The sequence below is a fragment of the Macroventuria anomochaeta genome (genome assembly GCF_010093625.1).
Source record: "Macroventuria anomochaeta strain CBS 525.71 unplaced genomic scaffold BU25scaffold_20, whole genome shotgun sequence".
Lineage (NCBI taxonomy): Eukaryota > Fungi > Ascomycota > Dothideomycetes > Pleosporales > Didymellaceae > Macroventuria > Macroventuria anomochaeta.
The window spans coordinates 507,001-516,392 of record NW_022985381.1 but is presented as its reverse complement, the minus strand read 5'-3'; the positions used below and the strand labels follow the sequence as shown (position 1 = coordinate 516,392).

The following is a 9,392-nucleotide window of genomic DNA, read 5'->3' as shown; positions in this document are numbered from 1 at the left end:
TCTGCAGACACGCCCCGCTGCTCGCATCCCACACCTTGACGGTGCTGTCGTATGACGCCGACGCCAGCTTGGTCGAGTCGTGCGAGAAGGCTACAAAGGTGACATAGCTGCTATGGCCCTCGAGCGTCTGCAGGCAAGCACTCCAGCCAGCGCTCATTGCTGGTTTGATAGTGATCCCTTTTGGCTCTTCGTGCTGGAACAACCTTCTAGTCACGCTTCCTGTGGGACTAAACAACAGCGCAGATGCATATGTCTGCAGTGGATAGTTTTCAATCATTCCTTTGTGGTACATGACGAATCGGCCGGCGTCTTGAACAAGCTTAGTAAGCTCATCATCATCCTGCATCTCCAAGAAGAGTCAGCATGCATAATAAATAGACCATAGCGTTGTATTATCTTTGCATGCCATACCTGGAGCAGCGAGTATAGCTTCGCCATCGAAATTACCCCTTTTCCCATGCTTCTGCACAGGCTAAGCCCTTCTATCCAGTAAATATACTTCCTCCTTATAAATTCATCGACGGCGCCTCTGACTTCTAGGTCACCAACGCCGTTTGCCCAAGACTCAGGCTTCGAGTCGTACAGATGGTCGACCCAATAAACGCACGGGTAGCGTGACGATACTAGCGGGTCTGGCTCACGTGGTTGAACATCGTCAACAAGAAAACCGGGCGCTTCCAGGCTGTAGATGTCCCTTTGCAATGACCGGGACAGAATCGCGAGTGACCTCAAGAAGATCACGTGATGCGTAGCTTCAGGCCCACGCGGGAAGATCTTGTCATATGCCTTGGCGAAGAGGAAGTCCTGCGCGGACTGGTGTACAAAGTAGACGGTGTCTCCTCGCAGAGTGAGGAACGATCCACAAAGACCGATGATCTCCCGCGCTTCGTCGGCCATGTCTTCGAGCGGCTCAGCAAGGGCCACCAGCTCCTTCAGCGTGATTGGCCGATACACGAGCGCGATCAAAGCCAGCACCTGCTTGCAGATTTCAGCGTCATCCGACATGCTGACCTGCTGCATCATTCGTTCATAAAATGCATTCAGATCTGGCGGGAAGGTGTCCAGCTTCTTTACAGCGTTTCGTTTAGCTGTCTTTCCAAGCTCTTGGCATACGAGTGCTACCCACAAGAAGGTGTCGTTTGCATTTCTCGTCAGACGCTCAAACACCGCTTCTTGTGTCTGCTTGTCATACTTCTTCTGCTTCGCCAGCTGAGACACCTGGTGCTGAGTGAAAACGCCGACCGCCGCCGATACGGACTCTGCGTTCAGCTCAAGACTCAGCCTCACCTTGTGCCAGGCGAGCTCTAGCTGCTCTTCAATCTCTGGCCAGTTGCGGCTCGACATGATCCACTTGACGCGGGAAGACGCAGAAGACTGCTTTGCGATGAAATGAAGCAGTTTCGGCAGATCAGTGACACACTCGTCTAGCGCATCGATGATCAGGAATGTAGCTCTGAGCTGTGGGTCTCGTATCATGTCCGCGAAGATCCCTGTCAAGGCGACCCAGGCATTTGCATCCTCGAACAACGCTTTGCCTGCGTCATCGTGCTTCTTGCGGATGTGAGATACAAGCGACGGTTGCTGCTTCACGATCATATACAGCAGCCCTCGTAGCACAGCTGTGGCGCTGTTGATGCGCGAGTCAGTCGCTTGACAGAAGAAGTACGCTAGAAGGGCAGTCTTAGGAAGTGAGCTTTGCAGCTCGTCTATGACGCCGCAGAGCAGCATCGTCTTGCCCTTTCCAGGATCGCCTTTCACCCACAGCAGTGGGCTGTGCGGATCCCGCTGCCACTGCCGGAAAACAGTGTTGTCGAGCACCCAACGGTAGGAATCTTTTAGTAGTCCGCCTTTGGTCTCCTCGATGCGCTTCTTGTCATCACGTGGGTCAGTGTGCCGTGCGTCTTGGACGCATTTTTCTAACGTGTGGATCTCATCCATGAGACGTTTGAACGCGCTCGCCGCTCCTTCGCCGTACATTGGCGCTAGCTCCACGTCGAAGATGCCCAGCAGCGAGTACACTCTATCTTCCTCACGTTTAGTCACCCTGGCTTCTTTCCAGCGCAACCGTTCGTTGACAGGAAACTGAGACAGAGGCGCCCCTTCTAGCGCAAGGGTCTGAATGCCCGTGTTCTCATGAACCTTTCGTGCAAGTGATGTCTTGTCACCAAGCTTCGTCCATTCTTGTGAGAAGAACTCGACTGAGCCAGGTGCGAGAAGCTCTTGCAGCGTCCAACCGCGCGTGAACCACTTGCTTTGACGGAACTGTGAGTCCCATTGCGACGGTCCCACTTCTTTGTCGACTCTATGACACGGAAACGCTGACACATCTGACAGGTAGACATAGCAGCGTGCTGCGTTATGGTACCAGCGAAACATGGACTGGATAGCTAGTGAGTGCTCAGCTTTGTTCGTCTTGTCGATGCAGCAGGTGTCGACCCAAAAGTACTGCAAGCCGTCGCGCTTTGCTTGCTCTCCACAGAGTTCGATCTTCTTGTAACCAGGCTTGCCCTTGCTAGCATTCTTCGCCAGGTCTTCGAAAGTGACCTCCTCTGCCTCATTCTCACTCCAGGTATGTGAAAGGATCGCATAAGGGGGTATTGCGTCTTCGTCAACCACGTCAGCAGTGACACTGAGCTCGCCATCTTCTCGGTACTGTAAGAGCCGCATCGATATACGCAGATGTATGGTAGGTGCATGCGGTAGGGGCGAGGTTTAGGGAGGGTTGAAAGGCGGTAGCCTGGTAGCATGAGCGTGCGGCCGACGTTTCGCTGGTACGTTCGAGGTCAGCGAGTGAACACGGAGGTAAGAGGCGGTACAGCACCTAGGGACCCTGTTGAGAAGCAGCAACTCGCTGTGGTGTTGCAAGATGAGGCGTGTGTTGTTTGCCATGTTCTTAGTGGGGTGAGATGTTAGGAGACGGCCTGAGACGGGGCAGGGCGCGGGAAGGCGCAAGGCTGAACAGCGGGCAAACCGGTGGGTGCCTGAACGGTGTGGAGCGGAGGAGAGCCTACCCGCCCCTATCTGAGAAGCGGGGCAGGGCACGTGGCTGTAAAGCCAGCTTGCGCCACAGGCTGTCTCAGCGACCGATCTGCAGTGGGTATAGCGTCGAAATCAATACAGTATCTTACAGCAACATCTTAGCACGCTAATGCAGGCCACCCCACGGCAAGCGACTCTAGCGCATCCCGACCCGCTGGGTTGCTTTCTGCAATCTTTCCTCCTGATCGGCGAAACTGTCTGACTACACACTTCTCTCTTTAAATGAGCTTCTTATGCCTATAGATACGATCTTCCTCAACTTTGCTTTCTGCTAGGCCCTCCGATTCTTGTAGAGATCCCTTAAGCCGTGAATGGACAGGGAGGTATTGACGAAGGGTCGATTGACGGCGTTGACGTAGCAATCGACAGCAGGACCAGCATGGCAGCACTCGTCGCCGGAGGCTGACAGGCGTGAGGAGAGTTAGCAGAAAGACGCTACATGTTAATTGCAGATATTTAAACGTGCGTGCAACAGACTCCGAAGGTCCGGAGTGCGAACCTGTCCCATTATACCGGGTGTCCCGGCACGTAGGGACAGACGTTACCGAACTGACGAGGAAAGTCGAGCACGATGCGACGACCTTCCCGCACGGGCTTGAAGATATCAAGCGGGCGCTGCGTCAACGGTGCTCTGGGTTGGGCGTGGTTGATACCAGCATTCGCTGAAGCATACTCGCCCCAATGGTAGCGTGGCCTTCTTAGATGTTCCAGTTGCTTGCCGAAAGGTTGGATGGAAAATCTACGGTTGAGTAGGGCAGTCCATTGGGTTCTTGAAAAGCTAAACGAGCGGCAGCTGCGTCTCTCAGAACGACTGCACACATCGATATTATAACCTGCAGAGGGCTTGTATAACATTATTATCCGCTCCTTTGCGGGAACAGTCAGAAAAACTGCTGTAATTGTAAGGTGCAGGAGAGGGAAACAAAGAACACACTACAGTCCGATTCCTCGAATAGCTCACGAACCTCTTCCTCCAGCGCGAATTTTGGTATTTGAAAGATCCAAAGGGATCGCCAAACCATTTCCGGTGCCAACAACGATTCGAATGCTGCGGATGCGAATTTGCTAGCACCAGAGCTCGGCACTGTGGACGACAGATCTCTTCTCTGCGAAGAAGGCGTAAGCGGCTTCCCATCGCGTCGTGCAGGAGCCGTAAACTGACGCGGGAGGAGGCGGCTCCGATACGATTGGCTGGCAGCCAGCGGCCTCGAGATAGGAGCAAGCGAGAGCATTCGAAACTTCGACGACATGATGTTAGATTGACGAAGTGTATGAGTTGTGAGGTTAAGAAGAAGTGCAGAATGCTGCAGGTAAGTTTACAAAGGGTCCAGGGCCCAAGCACGCTAGCGCGCGTGGCCGCGGAACGGGTCTAACGTTCCCCAGATTGCGTTGAGTGGGCTAGTTCATAGAATGTCTATCTGTCTGAGTATTGCCATGAAAGACTTCATAGTGTCGTCCGGAACATATCGGACCTTGGTTTAATCTCTCAAGATGTACTAATAGGTATGCGAGGGCACCCAAAGTTTGCGATCCTGCTTTCCCAAAACAGCTTTTGCGAGCAGTTCTTCTTGCATCTATGGACGCGGGAGTCAGCAGCCATCAAGTAACTGACAGTCTCGACTGACACAGTGCATGGACGACAGTCGACACCACATGGGAAAACTTACGTGTTCGAAATTGGTGCCAGCAGCGTTCCCCTGATCGCGTCCAGAATAATGTATTCCTGGCCGGCCACCATCCCAAGACGTACCACCAAGATGTTTCAGTGGCAGTTGCCATTTACGTACTTGCAGCACCATTCCTTTGAATTTGTGTTCGTCGAACACATGTACAGATTTATCAGCCTCTTCCCGAGTAGTGAAATCGAGCATAATGGTCGACCTTAGACCAGAGTCGCTTTTCCGTCGGTACTCAATGAAGTCCCCCATACTGTCTATGTTGTAGTTGTGGAATAATGCGTACAGTTCGCCCGGGTGGTGATTGACGCTTCTGGGCATGTCTATTGCGACTCGTCGCCCCTGGCGAATTGACCGGAAAATGTCTTTGGGAGGTCGTAAATGCGGACCCCGTATCTTCGCATTTGCCAGGCGTGGGTCTTTCGATGCTGTCCAACCCCAATAAAAGTTGTTAAACTTCGCTTTCGAGTCTGAAGCTTTTTCATAGGGCGAAACACGTATCCTACGGTCAAATAAGGGTGCTCCATGGAGATCGCGAATAGCGGCTTTGGCTGCATCGTCACTTGCTAAGACAAACCAAGCCTTGCCAATATTGTGAGCCGTTTGAGCCTCGAAGACCATGATTGTTTGTTGCCTTCAGATAATCAGAGATGGATTTGGTCAGGAGAGAAAAAGGCCACAGACACATCAAACCCCGATTCTGCAAAGAGCTCTAGTAAATCATCATCAGTGGCAAACTTGGGGAGGCTTGCGCATTGAACGGTGCGTGAGAGGGTGTCAAGTGGGGTCAGGTGTTGCTGAAGTTCCCATATGTTTCTGTAAGCTCGACGCTGCGTATCGGCTGTGAGGGGAAGCGAAGATTGGGTCCGTCTTTGTACAGAGCGCGAAGGCTGTCTGGAACCCAGCACAAGAGGAGATGGGTGCTGACAACGAGCAACGCCGGTACGGTGCTGTCTGGTTAGGACATGCGCTCTCGAAAGGAGACGGACTGGGTGGCCTGTTGCAGCGGAGAACATGTTCCCCTACTCGGCGCCAGTTGATGCAGCGGAGACGGGCAACGGTTGGAGATGGTGTGACAATACGCTAGCGCAGTTGTAACTAGTGCAGTTGTGACGCGCCGAGGGCTGTCTTGGGCACTGTTTACACCACAACAACACAATTCTTATTCTCCACAACAACAGTCGCCGGCACAGGCTTGGGGTTGGATGTGCAAGTAGAGAGCGATGGCGCGAACACACTCGTCGTACACGGCCAGTCCGACGCGCATGCGCTCGCCGCGACGCAGCCCAGCTCGGCGCAGCAGCTCGGAGGACGGCTCGCAGTATGAGATGGACTTGGACGCGCTGGGGCTGAACTCGACATTCGAGTCGACGGCGCTGGAGGGCAGCTATGAGCCGCCCGTTGACCGCGTAGACACCAGCGAAGTCGAGGGGCCGGAGGACTTCACCATGAACATGACCTACTGGATGACGGCCGACCTGCCGCCCGCCCAGGTCAAGTCGCGCAAGGAGGCCAAAGGCAGGGGCAGCCGGCCTGCGACGGGCGGAGAGCGTCAAGCGGGCGAGGAGGGCGACCATGCTGCCGGCGGGGCGTCCACTGCAGCATCGCCCACGGTGCGCGTGAATGCCACCACGGCCAGCCGCGAGTACAGCACGCCAGCCTCAGAGCGGTCCATGGAGAACGAAGAGAAGGTCCGCAGCTTCCTCAGCGCCCTGCCCGACACAGAGCTCGACCACGTCCCCGCCGGCACTCCCCTGCGCGTGCCCCGCCAAAGCATGCTCCAGGTCCCGCGCTCGTCGCCACCAAAAGCCCGCTCGCTGCAGGCCACCGTCGAGGACTACGACGCCCCGCGCAAGCCCACCCAGCAGACCGTCATCCACCACCTCTCGCCCACAGCCCGCGACGGGCAAAAGACGCCTGGGGACCGCATTGCCGAACTGCAGTCACGTCAAGAGCAGCAGGAGCTTGCGTCCCGGACACGCATTGCTGAGCTTGAAACTATCCTTTCATACACGCGCAGCGAGCTTGACACCGCACGAAACGACAACTACAAGCACAAAGACAACATAGCGGGACTGGAACGTTCTTTAAAAGAACTACGTGCCAAGCAGGATGCAGCTGGTGGCTCTACCGAGAGTCGACTGCAAGTCCTGGAAACTGCGCACAGGGCCAAGCTGCAGCAGCTTGAAGAGGACCTGCACAGGGAAAATTCGCAAAGATTTCAATCCCAGCACGACGATTTCGAACGTCAGCTGAGAGAGCTTGAGGACTCCAAGCGCACAGCTCGCGAAGAAGCAAGGACCAAGGCTCAAGAGCTGGAAAGTGTGCAGGCACAGTTGACCCAGCTCAGACAGTCAAATGAACAGGATGTTCGACAAACAACGGATAAAACGACGGAGCAAGAGAACAAGTACAAAGAAGCATTGGCCGCAGAGAAAGCTGAGCTGCAGGATAAGCTTGCATCCGTTCAGACTCGTGCGGACTCCCTCCAGGCAGATCTGGCTCACGCGACAGCAGAGATAAAGGCCGCCCGCGAAGAATCGCAGGTACGAGATACAAACGATGATGCCTCGAAGAGAGCAACGGGTCGCCACCTTTCGCGCATAGCGTACCTCGAAACGCACCTCCAAGACACTAAATTCTCGCTCGAATGCGCTCAAACCGACGTCGCCGCAAAAGCGCAGCTTTTTCAAACAAACCTCCATCTCAATGCCAGCCTACGGTCCTTACGCCGCGAACTCGAGACTCAGCGGAGCGTCCTCGCAGACCTGAGATCGACAAACAGAAGCCATTCAACGTCAGACGAGCAGCTGCAAACAGAGCTCACTACAAAAGATCAACTTATCGCCCAGCATGCCACTGAGAAGGACAGTTTGGAACGCAAACTCAGCACAGCGCAAGGCCGCATCTCGGGCCTCGAGTCCAGCCTTAACGCACTGCGCGCGCAACTTGCCGAAGCGCATCGCGAGAGCGGGAGCGCCCGCGCAGACGTCGAGCGTCTCTCTCACGACCTCGAGGACGCGAACGACCGCGTGGTCGACGCACGTGCGCAAGCAGATCGACGCGTGGCAGACGTCGAGAAGAAGCTCGCCAAGACGAAAGACCTGAAAACCGAGGCCGAGAGCAAGTTCAGAGAGCTGAAGTCCCAGCACAATGACCTGGTAGAAGGGCATGCAGCAATGCTGGAAGACGTTCGCGACAAAGCCGAAGATGCGGTACGCAAAACCGGCGCTCTCCTTGCGCAAGAGAGAAAAGAGAAAACCAGGCTCAAGAAAGATGTCGAGCGCTTGCAAAGCGAGATCGAGCACTTGCGCGCTGACAACGAGCAAAACACCGCTACGGGCGAGGACTCCGACGACACCACAACATCCCTCCCAGCGCCAAAGCAAAACGACGACACCAAAGACGCGGAAATCGCTAGCCTCCGCGCAATCATCAAAAACCAAGTCACCGAGCTCAAGACACTGGAGTCTTCACACACATCCACCCTTACCTCCCTCAAAGCCACCCATAAATCTACCCTCCACTCCCTGCACTCCGAAATCTCCTCTCTTCAACAGCGCTTAGAAACCCAAGCGCACGACCACGCCGCCATCAATGCCGCCATGGACGAGCAGCTCTCCACTCTCCTGTCCAAGCTCATGAAGGAGCGCACGAGGACTGTTGTAGGGAAGAGGGATGGCCAGTGGGAAGAGGTGCAGAGGAGTGCTGCGAGTGAGAAGGAGCTGCTTGGGAAGGTGCTGTTGAGGCAGTGGGGGAGGGAGGAGTGTGGGGTTGTGGATGAGGGAAAGGGACAGAGGCAGTTGTATGAGTACAAGTACATGAAGAGGGAACGGTGAGGTGACTTTTTGTGGTGGAAATGGCGTTATGTTGGTATTTGGGCTTGCTAACAACGACTTATGAATGACGACTGAATGACATGTCAAGTCTCCTGTTGCGAACGCATCGTGAGCTCTTTTGCACTTCGTCGCGATTATCAAGAACGTAAACGTGAGTAGGAGTGCTTCACAGTCATGGTTGGAGTCCCTCCGAAAGAGGAAAGTGCTACCTCGGTTGATGTACATTCTTCGTGATTAGACGCATAGATATTCATTTTGACACGGGCTTTTTGCAGAACGTGGGTCGATAAGAAGCCTGGAGGATGTCAAAATTTCGCTACTGGGGTTGGTGGCTCACCTTCTACGCTCGCTCGACTACGCTTGTGCTGGTAGACTTAATGAGAGGCGTAACGTTGGCGGAGAGGCAATCGAGGGCTTATATGATTATGTTTCCAAGCATATGAGTGAGATGAAGCTCGATGGAGGGTTGATTGATATGAAAGGGAGACGGTCGACATGGCAAGTTATCTCGAGTACCTATATGACATACATATATGACAGCGTATAGTGTGGAATCACGTGAGGCGAACAGTCCAGAGCTTTTTTTTTTTTTTAGTTTGCAGCTCAGTAAAGATGAGCGAAAGTGTGTATTCTCTCACATCGGTGCCCTCTTTTCTGTTCGCCATACGGAAAGTGGCATTAAATGTGAGTGGTTCGCTAATGCGACAAGCTGATTGGTGCGAAGGGCTTTCACTTTGTGAAGGACCGTGATCGATGGCAATGCAGAATCACCCGATTAGGCAGTTTGGTAGCTTTCACTCCGGTGTCTGCCATGATTGATGGTTGTGGAAAGTTACCT

The 9,392-nt window shown here is 54.2% G+C and overlaps 3 protein-coding genes across 3 annotated transcripts in view; 1 reads left to right on the top strand and 2 right to left on the bottom strand.

Annotated features, from left to right (window-relative positions):
- The window catches only part of BU25DRAFT_432092 (beta transducin-like protein HET-E4s), a gene marked incomplete at both ends in the record, with an annotated part of 4,283 nt that extends 1,616 nt beyond the window's left edge, over positions 1-2,667 (bottom strand). Inside the window, 2 exons of the mRNA XM_033708696.1 lie at positions 35-340; positions 412-2,667. Of these exons, the coding sequence (XP_033560906.1) occupies positions 35-340; positions 412-2,667 (2,562 nt within the window). The remainder of the gene's footprint in view (positions 1-34; positions 341-411) is intronic.
- Positions 2,668-4,524: 1,857 nt separating this feature from the next.
- Positions 4,525-5,767, bottom strand: BU25DRAFT_449256 (uncharacterized protein). The gene is made up of 2 exons (XM_033709631.1): positions 5,398-5,767; positions 4,525-5,349 (listed from the first exon to the last, which is right to left on the bottom strand). Exon 2 carries the CDS (start codon positions 5,334-5,336, stop codon positions 4,629-4,631), a length of 708 nt encoding a protein of 235 aa, XP_033560905.1. The 5' UTR covers positions 5,337-5,349; positions 5,398-5,767; the 3' UTR covers positions 4,525-4,628.
- Positions 5,768-5,860: 93 nt separating this feature from the next.
- BU25DRAFT_471698 (uncharacterized protein) lies at positions 5,861-8,762 on the top strand. Its single transcript, XM_033710826.1, has one exon. It carries the CDS (start codon positions 5,939-5,941, stop codon positions 8,552-8,554), a length of 2,616 nt encoding a protein of 871 aa, XP_033560904.1. The 5' UTR covers positions 5,861-5,938; the 3' UTR covers positions 8,555-8,762.
- The last annotated feature ends 630 nt before the right edge of the window (positions 8,763-9,392 follow it).

Bases quoted from the DNA above. Each gene is read 5' to 3' on its own strand.
- BU25DRAFT_449256 (XM_033709631.1), bottom strand. From the start codon at position 5,336: ATGGTCTTCGAGGCTCAAACGGCTCACAATATTGGCAAGGCTTGGTTT.
- BU25DRAFT_471698 (XM_033710826.1), top strand. From the start codon at position 5,939: ATGGCGCGAACACACTCGTCGTACACGGCCAGTCCGACGCGCATGCGC.